Genomic DNA, 17,762 nt, shown 5'->3' with positions numbered 1-17,762 from the left:
TGTATTTTGATTTCTAGTGTAAAACTAGTACCTGTAACTGTTATCTAAACGGGTAACAGACATGAATAAAACTGTTATTTCTAAATAACAATTCTAATTGTTGCAGTTATTTATGAACAACGGTAGCAGTTCCTCAGATTAATATTAAAACTTAAATAGATCGATGACATTACGTGGCCCTAAGCTTTGGCAGTTTTTGTTGTAGAGCTGAAATTAGGCTGGGTTATGGACATTATGACTTTCGCATTTTTCTTCTTTTTGTTAGACAGTTATAAGTCAATAATATATTAAAATAAATTATCTCATAATAAGAATAAATATTACAGATATTATCGTAAAAGCAATAAAAAACAGAAACCTAATAATAATTAAAAGCAGTTCAAACTGTTATTTAAAAATAAAACTTTAAAAAGACCAGTTTCTTCTGAACTTCTACTCTAGATCAGAGTACTTTTGAACTAAAGAATTCTTACAACGTACGTCCGACTGAGTTTTTGGTTTAAATGAATAATTGTGATGTGATACTTTAAGCTTAAAAAATTTACTAGCAGACCTTGCAGTCGGGCATTTAACCTCTTTTAGTGCGAAGTGTACAAGATAGATTAATAGAGGTTGTAGAAAACTCATCGCTACCTTATTAGAATATTTTGAACGGGAAACCGGTAGTAAGTAAGGAGGTAAGTTTTGTTGATGTAAATAATAGCTGTTTATATATTTATAATTCATTTATTTTTGTTTCCTGAATTATTTTGATAAAAGAAAATATGTCAAAGTGGCCAACGATGTGCCGGTGAAGCTTAATCACGTTTATTTGGTATGGTTTGGTTTAAAAAAAAATGGTTAAATTTTTTCTAATTCTTTTTTTCAACGGTTTGACCTTTTGTTGTAATGGCAACAAATAACAGAAACCAGTTATTTTAGTCAGTTATTTATAAACACAAGCAGTTCCAACTGTTATTTAGAAATAACATTTTAATTAGAAATAACAATTTTTTTGTACACGAAATGAGCATTACGGAACAATTTAAATTCTAAACCAAAAAATTTTTAAACCGTACAAAAAAGTTTTTTAGTGTTGTATTATATTTACAATAAAACATGAAATTAAATAACATATTATCTAATAACCTTCTATCAAACATTGCATTTTGTTGTTGGTAAATCTCACCTAATTTACAAACTTCTTTCCAATCCTGTATGGGGTTACCCGTAAAATGTAAAATCTTTATAACTTTGTGCTTGTGTTTGAGCTTGTAGATTCGGCAATTGCAATTGTCGTTCTTGTTTTCCGAACATGCGCAGGTGCTTTCCGTCTCGTCTCTATGCAACTCGACGTTGTTGTAGTCGTTGAGACTGAGATGCAGCTCTTCCAGGCAGGGCAAATGGTCCAGGATTTCTTGCACGCTGTCCCAATTCACGTAGGTCGAGTTTAAGACTAAACTTCGCAGTTCCTCCCACTTTTTTCCTTTGTCTAAGCTAACTTCGAGTGGTTTCGAGAGCACGTTAAAGCTGAGGTTAACAAATTTAAGGCGGGGCATCTGTTCCAATATTCCGAAAACCTGAAAAAGTGTGAAAAGTATTTTTAGGTTATGATATTTTTATCCAATGGTAACGAAAATCTCTTGTAACAAATTATCTCGAGTTTATAAATGGTTAAATGTTATAAAATACCTCGTGCCAATGATTCAATTTGTTCTTAGCTAGGTCTAGTTCTTCTACGTTGGAGCATTTTGCTACCAGTGCTTCACGTTCTCCAGCTGTAGCTATGTCGCAGTCGTTGAGTACCAAAAGGGCAGGAACGGCCGCTCTAGGGGGTCTAAAAACAAAAATTACAATAAAATTAAATTTTAGCTTTGAACAGCATTTAGATGCAGTTTATGAAATTTTTCAAGAAAGGTATTTTTTGATATAGTTTTTACAGTTTTATTGTGAGAATATAATAATACTATTATTTGGAATGTTTAAAATTAGTTTGAAAAAAATAGCATGTTCTATTTGGAACTTTTAGTTTTTTTTTTCTAATGACATTTTGTGCCTCGCTTGTAATGTCGTCAAACGTACAGTCTCGCCGCAAAAAGTATCATTTTTACTTCTAATAAAACAATATACTATTATTGAGATAAAAAAATATACTTATTGTTCTCAACAAAATAATGAAATAAGCCAACCAAGGATTTTATTGTGCTAAAATATGGAAAGTATAAGATATACCGAGAGTTTTATTGTATAAACGATGGTCAAAATTCCATTTCCGGTAAAACAGGAAGTACCTTCCAATTCCTTACATACTCAGTACGTTTAATCAGTGTAAAAACGGATGCAAGAATTCACTTTTAAATCATTTTTATCATATTTACGGAAAATAGTTAATTTTAAACATAATAATACTGTTATCCTGATTATTTAATACTGGGAGCTGTATGATTACTGCTAAGAGGTACTTTCTTTATACTTTTGTTGTTTATGTAATGTTAATTTATTAGAAACTCTTTAAACTTTGTCTTACGCTTATAATAAGCTTCTCAAATGAAAATAACTGAATTATTAATAAAAATTATTCTAATTTACTTAATAATTTACAAGTGTTAAAAAAGGAAAATGTTATACCATAAAAAATTACTTGAGTGATAGAAAATATTGATCTCTCCTATTTTTCTAATGTGATATTCTTATATCATGTCCTCAACCTCCCCTTTGCTGTGGAGCTTGGTGGTGGATGAACTACTAGATGAATTAACTCTAGCGGGAATACACTGCATTGGGTATGCAGATGACATAGTCATAATCGCTCGGGGGAAACATGAAGGCACCTTGTGTGATATTATCCAAAGAGGACTCCGTATCACTGAGAGATGGTGTAGGACTGTCGGGCTGAGTATCAACTCAGACAAAACCGCGATAGTGCCATTCACCAGAAGGCGAAGTCTGAAAAACTTGAAAAGAATCCAACTAGATGGAAAGGAAATACTGCCAACACAGGAAGTTAAATACCTGGGAATAACCCTGGACAGTAAACTCCTGTGGAACAGGCATATTAAGAACACTACCAGCAAAGCCATAAAGGCTCTCATGATATGCAGAAGACTGGCCGGAAATAGATGGGGCTGCTCACCTAACATTTTGCGCTGGATGTATACCATGATAGTAAGACCCATGATTACTTATGGAGCAGTTGCCTGGTACACAAAACTAGAGCAACGGACGGCAAGGCTAAACCTATGCAAAGTCCAGAGACTAGCATGTGTTTGCATCACAGGAGCCATGAGAACCGACAGGTTGTTGGACAAACAGCAGCAATGGAGGTCATTCTAGATCTAACACCACTGCACATTGTCATTGGTAGATATGCCAATGCGACAATGATTAGAATGGTCACTAACGGAATTAGTACTGGGAGAATTGTCAGATCAGGGGCTTGGAACACCCTCAAAAAGGAAATACCACTTCTGCAACTCCCAGTGGACGATATGCCAAGAACGTACAACTTTGACAAACATGTCAATGTAGTATTGAGCAATAAGAAGGATTGAAGAGCGAAACGCTTGCCCAGCAGTTAAAAGACCATACCATAACTTGGTATACTGATGCTTCCAAAACCAATACGGGAACAGGGATCGGAGTGTTTGGACCGAGAGCTAAATACTCCGAACCAATGGGCACTTACCCTAGTATCCTACAGGCAGAAATCTACGCTATCGAAAGATGCGTACAACTTATCTTAGATAGCAACTATCGGAAACAAGAAACAGCCATCTTGTCTGATAGTCAAGCAGCGTTAAAAGCGATCAACTCAGTATCGATCAATTCGAAATTGGTCAAAGAATGCATAGAGAAGCTGAATAAATTAGGCAAAGAAAACAAAGTCCTCCTACTCTGGGTGCCTGCTCACCAAGGGATAGAAGGCAATGAAAAAGCAAATAATCTAGCTAGGAAAGGAGCTAACACTCCACTAACTGGACCAGAACCGTTCTGCTTTCCAAGTGGTAACCAACTCAAGGCGGAACTCAAGAACTTGGAAGATTCCATCCGCAACCTGGAATGGAAATCTTGCAATGGTCTAAGACACTCGAAGAAGTTTCTGAGGGCTTATGATCAAGAAAAATTACAGATCTTCCTGGGTCTGAGTAAGAACAATCTTCGGATTGTCACGGGGTTTTAACAGGACACTGTCTCCTCAATGAACACCTCAGTAGATTGAAACTAAGAAGAAACGGCGAATGCAGATTCTGTGGGGAAGATGGTGAAACACCAGTACACCTCATCACTGAGTGCGCCGAGACGACAACCATTCGTGCCATGAATTTTGGTACGACTGATATTGGAGATGGAGAACTACCCTCTATAAAACCGTCCCAGATACTGGCTTTTGTCAAAGCCCTGGGACTGTATGATGAGTTATGATTCAAGAAAGGGGGACACAATGGATCTGTAAGGTCGAAGTGATTAACCCCCCTCCCACTCATTCTAAATTCTAAATTCTATATCATGTTAATATTAACTTTTAACTTTTCAATTGGACATATCAAAAATAACTCTTTTTAAAACCATATCTGCTAGAGTAACATAGTAGTCGAACTACATCTAATTTACATTAAAAAGTCCTAGCTTTAATTTTCATTTTTTTTAGTTTATTTCGATTTTTTCTAAATAATTTATGAAGTAACGTCAATATTTCGATGAAAATTGGTGTCTATTGGTGGAGGAGTTTTTTGACATAAAAATTTGATTTTGATGTCAGTATGACTCCTACTTGTAGAGGGCGCCATCTACAAATTTTTAACTGGTTTGAAAAGTAATAATTTTTGGTCCGTGCCTGTATAAAATTAGTGAGTAAAGAAATATAAATTTACGACGTTTTTTACGTAAAAAAGATCTCTTGGTAAAAATCGGTACCAAGTGATGGTTCTCGAGATATTTGGAATCGAAATTATCACGACCTCTTATCATTTAAATAAATTAAACATGATGACTAACAGCTATTAGACATTATTATATTATCATCATTTTTTCGCAGAAAAATTACGATTAATTTAAAAAAAAATTCCAAATTTATTATTTCAGACCTTTGAATAAGAAGACTAACAGCGCTTTCTCAGGCGACGGACCGTCCGCGACGGAGCGTCCGTGACCTCGAGTAAGTACCATGAGTTTATATGAACAATTTCACATAGGCGCGTATGCTCCGTCCGACGGAGTTTGTTCGACGGCTATCTTGAAAAAACACGACGGACGGTCCGTCGCGGACGGTCGGTCGCATGTGAAAACGCTGTAAGGAAGGAGCATATCAAAAATCTTAGGTCCACCGCGATGGGCCTCAAATATGGCCGACTTAAATTCCGGTTTATCAGTGCCGTTCTAATTTTATTTAAAACATGTAAAACTATGATGTAGGGTAGACGTGGGGTAGACTCAATAGTTTGTTAGTTTATTTTACGTTGTGAATAAATGTTGGTAGTTATTAAAATTGTTATAAAAATATAAAATTTTAATAAAAATAGATAAGTTATAATAATTATTTATAACCATAAACGTCCGATACGCTACTTACCTGCTTAAGTCAAATTAACGTAGCTAAATTCTTTGACATCTAATCTTTGACAAGTAGTAAATAAAAGCAAAAATGCAAGAAAAAATATATAATTAGTTAATTTAAGTGAATTTCATAAATGATCAGTTTCCTACACGTATGTATATTATATAGTTACTTACTAGCGAAAAGTTATTCCACTATTTCACTCGATTTTTTACCTAGATCTACCGCACGCTACACAACCAACTATTTAACAGTTTTTTTCGATAAATCGCAATAGTGTCACTGTTAATTTAAGTTCTGCCACAATTTCCATCTAGATTTACTCCCTTCATACAACTATCAGTAGTAGAATAAATAATAAATAACATAAAATAAGCTCCGTAAAGACTGACAAATCCACAAAATTTCAAATCAAATTCAAATGTGTCAGATGAATCGTCAAACAGAACTGTCAAGGATCCCCACCCTAGAGTGCTTTTTCCGCCCACCATGCAGGAATACATGGATAGCATTATGCTCCTTCCTTAGTCTTCTTATTCAAAGTTTCAGACAAATAACTATCTACTCAAAAGGTGCTTATTTTTTGTCAAGAATGACATGTATTGAATATTTCCATTTTAACTATCTTGAGAATGGTTGACTGTAGCGATTTTTATCAAGAGACATTTTTCATGTCAAAAAAAACCGAGATACCAATTTTCATCCAAATATTGACGTTACTTTAGAAATTATACGAAAAAAATCGAAATAAAAATTAAAGTTCTACACCCTGTATCTCCGAAACTAAGCATTTTAGGATGTACATTTATACGAATTTTTTTTATTTATTTTTATCTGCAAAATGCTGCCGAAGTTTCCGGAATACTGTTCGGACCAGCCTGTATATTATTTTTATTTAACCTTTCGAGGGCTGTAATTTCTTCGCGAAGCATTTTAGGGCATATGTTCATAGGAACTTTTTGATTTATTTTTATCTGTAGAATCACCCACCAAAGTTAGAGACACTATTTTTTTGACACCCTGTATAAAACTTTAAAATACATGAAAATGTTAAGGTGCCCGTTTTTTGTTCCGTGATACATTTTTGTTGTAGTGTTACTCAGTGTTATTAGACAGTTAAAGCAAGGCACAATACGTATACACGTAACGCAGAAACCTAGGTTACGTCTGCCGTTGCGTTGTCGTGTAAACAAAAGTTAAAGCAAGTATTTTGACGTACGTAACCATAGACTTAAAATAAAATATAGACTACACTATTTACATCTCAACGCGGACAAACAATATTTTTTGTACACATGTTTACTTCTGGGTACAGTCAAAGTTTACAGAATAAAATATTTATAAGTCGGATACTGTTTAAAAAGGATAAGTTCTTTACAATATGACAACACCGATTAGAGGCGAGGGAGCCTATTCATTCATTTATTACCTTGTATTACGCGTCGCACGTGTGCGGTAAAGCTTTGTTGCCGCTATCTCCCCGGCTGTATAAACGCATTTTCTTAGCTTGTAGTCCTTAAGTGTTTATTTTATTGACTTTTTCTGTTCAAGAACTATAAAATATGGTTTGCCAGTGCCAAATTTGCAAGAAATTTGACTTAAATAATCCATTTAAGTCTTGAAACGACTTTTGACCGGTAGGCAACTCTCAATTTACCCATTGGGAGTCAGTGGCGTTGTTGTAGAAAGGCGCTTATTTAGATAATATTTTAGTAAAATGTAAAATCTGAATATTTTCTCTTACATTACATTATTTACTTACTTACATTCTTACATGTTTTTTATTAAAAATATATTCCGGTTTATTCTAAAATTATCTTCAGAATCTAAAATAACATACAAGAATTTTAAAATGATATTACATTATGAAACAATATTTTTTAATATACCGGGTCGTCTCAAAAGTGGCTCACCCCTATAACTTTTTTATTTTTTCAGATAAAAAAACAGATTTGTATGTTAGTAGGTATATGACATAAATTAGGATTTATTGACGTATTCAATTGTTTTTGGTCTCTTCCTGTTTCACCCAAATGATTACATCTTTTGATTTTTAAAGGCACCCTCGGTATATTGCTACTTTATTCGATAAAAAATGACACTCTGAATAGAATGACATATCATATGTCAACTTTTGACATTGTCGCTTAAAAACAAAACCTATTTTAAATTTCAATCCAGGGTGCCATGGTGTTGTTAAGAACACTAAGTTTTAATCAAGGAGCCTTGGAAAAATAGTTTTGATCGTCTAATAGGTTTCGTGTCTTGTCTAGGCCGGTTAAAAGATGTACATATCGTATTTTTAATCATACATATGTCAATTTTTTCAAATGGAACAAGGGTGACTCGTTAGCATATTTGGAAAAATCATTTTTTTATGAATATATTGATACCACACACTTGCTATTTCGAGTCGTTATTGTCGTTATGAACCGCGTATTACAATTACAATTAAACCATATGCGAAAATGTCAAAAGTTGACATATCATATGTCATTCTATTCAGAGTGTCATTTTCTATCAAATAAAGTAGAAATATACCAAGGGTGCCGTTTAAAAATTAAAAGTTATAGTCATTTCCGATGAAACAGGAAGTGACCAAAACAATTGAATGCGTCAATCAATCCTAATTTATGTCATATACTAACATACTAAATCTTAGTTTTTTATTTGAAAATATAAAAAAATTATGGGGATGAGCCACTTTTGGGACGCACCCGGTATAATAAAGACAGTACCGAGTTAAATAAATGTAGTTTTCATTTTATCCACTTCCTATCACCTTCCTTGCTTTAATGGATTGGATTTATGTTTTCTCTAATTTACATAAGACATAACTTAACCAGAAAAAAATTACAACAATCATATATTATTTTTTTCTCTGTCGCCGATTCTATTATATCTGTGGAATAGATCCTGTTTTGATTAATATTAGGGGTTGTAAATGTTTGACTAAAATTAATAATTTATTATTAATTTCAAAAATCACGTAATTTCGATTATAAAATTTCTTCTATAACGTGTATTTTATTATTTTTATCCTTTTTGGACTCTAAATTGTTTTTTCTAAACTTTTATTTAAAAAACCTGTCCTAAATCTTAATAAAATATAAAAAAGTTCAAATACGATATATTTTTAATTTAATTATAGCTTCATTAAAATAAAAAAATTACCCGGCTATGATACGGAGAGTTCAGGTGTACTTGAGAAACGAAAGACAGTGTTGTGTTTCTCGGCAGAGTCGTCAGGGAACGACCATTACGACAGAGACAACCTATCTATCGCTCGTGTCGCACTCGTTATAACCTAAAACAATAACACAACAATAACAAGACAGTGTCTGACCGCATGTTCCAGCTATTTATGAATGAGATGCCCAGTCAATATTTTATTTTAAGTCTATGTACGTAACGCAAATGGTACATTTGCAATTCTAAATTATTTTGTGAAACAATTTATTTAATTTTAAAACTGAAAATGGATATCTATTATTCCATTGATTCCACATTAAATTTATAAAAGTTCGAAAAATGAAGAAAATTATAAATTAATTTATTACAGAAAGTAGTCCTTACAACTTAAAATGCTCTTAGTAATAAAAAATATTGTAAATCAGACACAGTTTTATGATTATTTATTAGATTCCATCTTTTAGAATCCTCATATGGATTTTGGCTAAGAACTAGCATTTATTAAATAGATTCCAAAATGAGTTTATTATGATGCTTAATATTTTCATACTAATTTATTGTAATAAAATAGGTCCAGTTCTATTACACTCGCCCCAAAATTTATGAAATAACTTAATTACTAGCCAGTTGTGGAAACGAGTTATTTGCGAATTTGTACGTTCGGCATCATTCGGGTGAAAATCAAAACTCCTTCGGCTCGATACGTTTGCGTTTTGTACGTACATAAAGACACGTAAAGATACGTATCACGCATGGTACAAAGAAAACAAGGTATGATCGATGGCGGCTCCAATTTCGTTAAGTTTGCGCATACCACCTGTGACGTCATACGCCAGACAAAAAAATATCCATATTGTTCAATTGCCACTAATAAAAAAGACTTAAAATAGGGAAGAATTAGGACATAACCCCAAAAGTTGTGTCAAATTATCGAGCTTGACATTTGAAAAATGATTTTCACATTTATTATGTCATCTGTTTGATAATTTGAAATTGGCGCGCGGAGCTTGCCGACCCATGGTACCTTTATCACCTGTGACGTAGTGACCAATGCGCGCAATTTCATACCTTGTATTCTTTGTATCATGCGTATCACGCATCCGTAAACGCAAGTGAATTTCTCACTGCGCAAGCGTACATGTTAAACGATACGTTTACGTCTACGTCTTTGGCCTTGCTTTAACTGTCTATTTAAAGAAATTAATTGTCTCTTTACCTGCATGGTACAAATATTGCTACCGATATTCCTGCAGAGTCAGAGTCAGGACTGGAGTCCGAATCGGCAGCTTCCCCATACTTTTGTTCGAGGGCTTCCAGTAATGACGGCATTGTTTATGAATCTAGCTGAAAAACAAGACCAGAAAAAAAACATTATAAATACGGCAACTTTCATTTTCGTTTCACAATTCGTTTCAATCAAAAAAACAATTAACTAGTTAAAATGTCGGTACCTATTTCGAGTGATATATCTAATTTGCATTTTACACCACGCTGGTACCTTTAACAAGTCTATTACTAAGTAAAATAGATAAATAAAAGTATTAATGAATAGTTAGAATAATTATTAAGTTAAATAATGACTCAAGAAATCCCATATGATCGAAAAAACGCCGGAGATGGTTTGGAAACAAAGATCGGTATCAATATACAGGGTGTTACTTAATGACATGCCAATATTTAAGCAAGCGATTCTTTGGCCTTTTCTAAGAAAAAAAAAACTTCATGTGAATGATGTCCTAAACACCTTAAAATTTTCGTAATAACTCTGATGATATTATAAATATATTTACGAAATTTGTTACACGTCGATTATGCCTAAAATAATTATTTATGGTACTAGTGTGTTATCTTACATATAAGTCACGCTGGGAAATGTTTAGCCCTCGAGGCCGTAGGCCGAAAGGGCTAATTTTCTCAAGTAACTTATATGTTATAACACGCGAGTGTCATACAAAATTTTATAAATGGAATGTCCAATCTCTAAAGAATAATTGATTTAAAATGATCTACCAGTTCTACTTTCATTGTTGCGAATTAATAAATTATCAGTGTGCGTTTATGTTACTATGCAATATAGATGTGCGTTTTTTTTGTAAATAATAAATAGCACTGACATTAAGACGTCATTTAGATAAATCGCGATTTTTTAACGATAAAATAGTGAATTATCAACTAGCAAGTCAGATTTTAAAGAAAAATGATTCAGGAAGATCTTCCTCGAGAAATTATTAACCAGGCAGAGGCGGCTACAGCACAAATACTGCCAGAAAAGTCTCGTGGCGTATATGACAGGGAATTCATAACACACTAGTTTGTTATAACTTAAAAAACTCACGCGTGAGTTATTATTTATTTTATATGCATGTATACATGTGAGTAATGTCTTTATAAGTAGGGGCTGTTAGATAAATAATTTTTTTTTGATGTTCAAAATTTGTTTTTTTTTGTCTCTCTGAATTGAAGCAGAATGACTTCCACACATTAGTAATTTGACCCTTAAGTAAAATGACTTATATTTTTAAAGCAAAAACTACCAGTGAAACGAATGAAGATTTTAAAAATAATGTTTAATTTAAGAGAAGTGGGTACCATTTTTTTCTTCAAAAATATATTCAATTTAAAACCCGTATAGGACTCACTGGTTGATTTTGTAAAATTTTGAAAAAATATTTTAGAACATTTGACAGTATGTCAAAAGTTAAGAAGTTTGGGACATACGTTCATTATGAAGTTTTTTGCTTAGAATAGTTTCAAGAATCATTTCCTTAAATATTAGCAAGTCATTACGAAACATGCAGGAATATGCAAAAATATAAAAATGTTTGATTGTCATTTCTAAAACCAACTTGACGCCATTTTTTTCAATCATACGGTCATGGTAGTATAAAAAGTTTTCGGGTTTTTTTATTTACAAATAAGGCAGCTTTACGGTTTTCGAAAAACTAATCGGAAGCAAGTTTTTTATTCTACGTATTATTATTACAATTTTGTTTCCGGTGTTATAAAAAAATTGGTTGGGGTTCGTAAAAACCCCAAGATTCTATCTTTATAAATGAACAAAAGACCCTTCGACTTTCAAAAGAGCAACTAAAATGGGGCACCCTGTACAGGGTGGGTCAAATTCGACTCTTTTAAATGGAAACACCCTTTTCTATAGGAGATAGACAAAAACTAATATCGGTGTCTGGAGCTCAATTTTTGTCAAAAACATGATGGTGAAAACCGCATATCGATATCTGTTAGCGTTTCGGAGTTACGGGGTGTTTTTCAAAAATATGCATTTTTAACAAATCGCTGTAACTTTTTTGCTATGGAACATTTTGTATTTTTATGAAAACATTTCCAAAGCACCTTTTTACGTAGAATTTAATGGTTTAAGTATAATTTTTTTAAAATTAATAATTTAAGAATTATCAACAGAAAATTTGATTTTTTATATGAGACACCCTGTATATTTTTAATTTATTGAAAATTTCACACCTCTACTTTTCAACCAATAACATGCTTTAATGTTGACTAGTTACCATGGCAACTGAAAAAATTTCCGGAAATTTTTTCGAGGCGCCACGAAACTTTAGTGGAAATTTTTTGACAGTTGAAAAGGTAAACATAAGATCTACAATCATAATGTGAATGAACTACAATGTCTATATATTGAAATATTACCCATTTGAGTTTTAGCAATACCTTGGCCAACTTAACAAATTGAAATTATTTTAAAATGTCATGTTGGATTAATTTTTTTTTTTTTCAAATTTAGGTGTGAAATTTTCTTACCGAATACCACGCAAGCTTAAATTATTCCTGGAAATTTTCTTTCGGGCACGAATATTTTAGGAAAATTATCCCTCGTCTTCGACTCGGGATAATTTTCAAAATATTCGTGCCCTCAAAAAAATTTCCGAAAATAATTTAAGCTCTTGTGATATTATAAGTGAAAAGAATTTAAAATTACCTTTCCAAAAATATAACACACTTGATATTTTGCTCGATTCCTCTTCGAGATATAGAGTATATCAAAATACGGCCCGCTCTAAATAAGTAGGCTTTGAACGGCACTGGCTGTAATGCAAAAAAAATTCTAGCTGTGCATCAATTAAAACGAAAATAATATTTGCTATGAGAGATGCAGAATTTTATAACAATTTAAAATATATTTAACCAACATCAACACATTTAAACTATATCTAATAACAATAAAAATAAATAGCAAACCAAGACATGAGATTTTGCTACAGGTGTTCGACATCTCGACCGTCTTCTGATATGAACAGACGGGGCAGTTTTTGAACATTTCTCGCGGAATTCATTAACTCAGTAGGGGTGAAAGATACCCTCTCATAACTGCTACGTAACCGCAAATATATCCATAGGATTAGATCCATGGGCACTAAGTCAGGCAGCCTCGACGGCCAACGGCTGAGATCTTGGTTAGCTGCTATTCAATTATTCTTGAAATTGACTGCAAAAATTTGCTGATAACTTCAGCGTTCAGAGGCGGTGCGTCGTCTTGCTGGAAAAATATATTTTCGAGTTCCGTTAAGGGCATATCATCAATAAGGGGTCCAAAGCCTACTAGTTAAAAGTGGCGAACTTTTAAAAATACTGTATTTCGATGGGGATTATAACAAAATATTAAGTGTGCTATATTTTTGAACAGGTAATTTTAAATTCTTTTCAGTTAATTAAAAATATAGAGGGTGTCCCAAATAAAAAATCAATTTTTCTGTTGATAACTCTTAAATTATTAATTTTAAAAAAATTATACTTAAACCATTAAATTCTACGTAAAAAGGTGCTTTGAAAATGTTTTCATAGAAATACAACATTTTCCATCGCAAAAAAGTTACAGCGATTTGTTAAAAATGCACATTTTTGAAAAACACCCCGTAACTCCGAAACGGTAACAGATATTGATGTGCAGTTTTCACCATCATGTTTTTGATGAAAATTGAGCTCCAGACACAGATATCAGTTTTCATCTATCTCCTATAGAAAAGGGTGTTTCTATTTAAAAGCGTCGAATTTGACCCACCCTGTACATTAGTTGATTTGCATATTCAGTGTTCAGTGATATATGACCAAAGCGACAAGTTTTAGGTGCAGCGTTCATTCTCTGAAACAAAATGTCTAGATTGTTGACCTCTAAATTAATTACGCTTGGCAGGTTTACGAAGAATCAGTATTTCAGTAAAAGTAATACTTCACATGCAAATCTACAATACCATAAGAAAAAGAGAAATACTAGGATCAGCCATTTCAGTAATTTTATATCATATTCGATATACAGGGTGTCCCAGGCTGAGCGTGCATTAGAAATCTCTAGAGAACCACAATATCTAGACCGGAGATTTTTTGCACATCATTGTTTTACAACGAGATCTATCGATTAAAAATATTTTCAATATGGCGGCACTTTCGGAAGTACCGGAAGTTGACAGCAACTTTCTTATTTTAAATGGGTGACCCCATTTTTTATTACATACTTAAATTCTCTGTAAAATTTTATGAATTTTGATATCAAACACTCTATACCTAACATTAACCGTTTTTGAGAAAAAAACATTTAAAATTTTTGGACGAAAAAAACTGCCTGTCAAAAATATGTGTATAGTCTAAACGTCAAATTTAGTGACTACCACAGCCACTGTGCCATAAAGAGATGACATGTGGCTATCTATCTTAAAAATTAAATTGTTTGAATGTCATACAATAATGGCTGCAGCTGTCATGGAATTGAAAGATTAAAAAAGTATCATAAATCATTTTTTTCAAATGGCAACCCACGTTTTTTTATTTCACTAGTGAAAAGGCTTTTCAATTCGTTACTTTTTGACTATACATATTCCTATACCTAAAATAAATTGTTTTTAAGTTATTTAAAATTTAGTTTTAAAGCGTATATTTTTCTTGATATAAAGTAGCCTATGACCTTAAACGTCAAGTGATGTAAAACAATAGATCTGACCATGTCGTATTGTGACACTTTGTTCAAAAAGCAGTATGTTATCGATCATCATTTGCAAGCCAACTTTGCAAAAAAAATCTCCGATCTAGATGTTGTGGTTCTCTAGAAACTTCTAATGCACGCTCAACCTGGGACACCCTGTATATTCCATTACTTATACAGGGTGGTCCGAACTGTATTCTGGAAACTTCAGCAGCATATTCTGCAGATAAAAATAAGTAAAAAAGTTCGTATAAATGTATGTCCTAAAATGCTTAGTTTCGGAGATACAGGGTGTAGAAGTTTCATTTTTATTTCGATTTTTTCCAAATAATTTCTCAAATAACATCAATATTTGGATGAAAATTGGTGTCTGGGAGTCTTTTGACATGAGAAATTTGATTTTGATGTCAATATGACTCCTACTAGTAGAGGGCGCCACCTACATATTTTTTAATTGGTTTGAAGAGTAATAACTTTTCGTCCGTACCTGTATAAAACTACTGAGTAAAAAAATAAACATTTACGACGTTTTCAACGTGAAAAAGGTCTCTTGGTAAAAATCGCTACGAGTAATGGTTTTCGAGATATTTGGAATCTAAATTATCAATACCTGTCATCACTGACATAAATTAAACATGTTGATTAAATAGTTATTAGACTGAAATCATAAATTTGAAATGTTTTTATGCTGAAATTTCAACAGAAACTGTTTTATCGTCATTTTTTGCAGAAAAATTTATGATTAATTTTATGAAATAACTATCTACTCAACGTGTTTATTTTTCGTCAATAATGACCTGTATTGACTATTTCAATTCTAAATATCTTGAGAACTCGTAGCGATTTTTTCAAAGAGAAATAAAACAAATTCTCTGTTAGCGAGCTTAAAATATAGCGTGCTATAAATATTTTAAATATTACTTTCTTATACAAGAATTTTAAATATGTGATAAGTTTTTCCAGGTAAATGAGACATAGTCTTTATAGAAATTAAAAAATTCAGAAGAAAAACAATAAAAAATTAATAAAACAACGCAACTATTTTACCGACAATGACTGCACTGTTCTCCTTCTCGGTCTACTATCGGTTTAATCGATCTTTCTCGTAAAAAAATATACGATGCGTCCCATCAATAAAAATTCGACAAATTTGTATGTTTTGGTGTATTTTGACATACCTGCTCGTCAAGCCCACGTGGACTCTCTACCGCTGGTGTATAGGTTCTTCTTTAAAATATATTGGTATTTTGATATATTTTATGATGTTTATTTAAATGCGTTTTGTATTAAATTGATCATACTCCCATATTATATGCCTGCATTCTTGATATTCCTTCCATAGACAAAGATCCAGATCAAGTAGACGTACTTTATAGGTTATCTTTTGTTACTACTAGCCCTGGTCACTTCATCCATATACGTATTACTTTTTACAAATATACTCGCCTAATCTCCAAAAAGTGAAGCCCAAACAGTAAAAGAACAATATGGAATTCTGCATAAGTCTATTTCACCCGGATATTCATTTAACTGAGCATGCCTCACCTGAAGAAGTTTTCATTGGTCGATGTTTTTAAAGGGAAGTGGTTGACTGACATTTCCCCTAACCTTCAATTTTATTTATATTTTTATTATTTATAACACATTATCATGGAGTTGGAAAAATATCAAAAAATAGTTGGAAACAATAAACTAAACAAAATCACTCTTTTACGCGCACAAATAAAAAGTAATCCAAACAGAACTAAAATAACAATCAATCGGAGTTTGGCGCAATCGCAGTTGAATCCATATCCGGGGAAATAGACTTATGCAGTTTTAATATGGAGCTGGGTTATGTTGTCTTTTTCTTACGGCACAGAAATTGCACACGGGGTTAAATAGGGAACCCTCAGTATATTTGTAAAAAGTAATACGTATATGACTTCATCTGCGTGGTCTGTATTGTATGCGACAGAGATAAATATAAAACCGGTTGACAGACAGAGACAAAATAAAAAGCGGCATACAGTGTTGCCGGTTTTTACATTTATAGAAAATGTGTGTAGAAAAAAATTAACTACTGAGATGAAGATAATATATCTAAGTTAAATATAATCTATTACAACCGTAGTAACATGATTAACTAATTATTGTGAAAAATAAAGTTGCAACCCTAGATGCAAACTTTTCATAAACGCCTACTTATGCGGTTTGAAATTTTGATGTAAAATCCGGCAATACCGCATAGAAGAAATGTATCAACCAAACTTTTATCTCTTTTTAACACATTTGATTTTCCATTAAGCTGTCGATATCACTCTCTTAAGGTGCGTATTCATTATCCGAACGAACGAACGAATGAAAGTGCGGTATATTTAGACGGGGACCGAACGCATGCGGCCGTTCGTTCGCTCGACCATCCGTTTCGAGTCGGTACATCAAAGGCTTTCGCGTCCGATCTTGTCGTGCGGTTCTATCGTGCGGTCCTGGCGGTCCCCGTCCATACCACTAGCGAACATTCGTTCGTTCGTTCGTTCGTTCGGATAATGAATACGCACCTTTACACGTTAAAATCCAGAGTTTCGATGACCAGATCGGTATATTCTTTGTGTTGTAAGATTTTATAGTAATGATAAAATGCACAATTAGTTGTTTAAAATTACAAATACGTAGACAAACTTGAGAGAATATGTATTGCGAAATTCGAAAACAATATGAGTAATTGCGTATTTATTATATTATGATTAAAAATATCTCCTGGTGTTATTTTATTCGATAAATCTCAAGACTTATGTAATCTAAAACAAACAAATTACAATTTACATTGTAAATATATTCTTCCGGATTCGTATAATAAAATAAAAAGCTATCATTGTAGTATTCCCTATCCCTATTATTTTGCGTAACATCATACACACAAAAATTAGGATACTACCGTATGATCGAATAAAAATGGCGTCAGCGATGGCTATGAAATGAAGATCGCTGTAATTTTATATATAAATTTATATGGGAAATGTCATTGATCGTCATTTCCAAGCCAACTGGACTCCGTTTTTATTCGATCATACGGTATTTTCATATAAATATTATGGGACTATTTTC

General features: G+C 32.8%; 1 protein-coding gene across 3 annotated transcripts in view; it reads right to left on the bottom strand.

The window, feature by feature from the left end:
* The window catches only part of LOC115874739 (tubulin-specific chaperone cofactor E-like protein), a 40,932-nt gene that overhangs the window by 10,905 nt on the left and 12,265 nt on the right, over positions 1–17,762 (bottom strand). For 2 of the 3 annotated variants that reach the window (XM_030890011.1, XM_030890012.1), the window contains 3 exons: positions 9,942–10,069; positions 1,672–1,816; positions 1,169–1,559 (listed from right to left, as the gene is read on the bottom strand). In XM_030890011.1, coding sequence (XP_030745871.1) covers positions 1,169–1,559; positions 1,672–1,816; positions 9,942–10,054 — 649 coding nt within the window. In that variant the 5' untranslated portion in view covers positions 10,055–10,069. The remainder of the gene's footprint in view (positions 1–1,168; positions 1,560–1,671; positions 1,817–9,941; positions 10,070–17,762) is intronic. The other variant, XM_030890013.1, reaches the window with a different exon arrangement.

This window comes from Sitophilus oryzae, unplaced genomic scaffold (assembly GCF_002938485.1).
Source record: "Sitophilus oryzae breed Bouriz unplaced genomic scaffold, Soryzae_2.0 scaffold_1297_pilon_pilon, whole genome shotgun sequence".
Taxonomy (NCBI): domain Eukaryota; kingdom Metazoa; phylum Arthropoda; class Insecta; order Coleoptera; family Curculionidae; genus Sitophilus; species Sitophilus oryzae.
The sequence above is the reverse complement of the archived record's forward strand: the minus strand, read 5'-3'. Positions and strand labels throughout refer to the sequence as shown.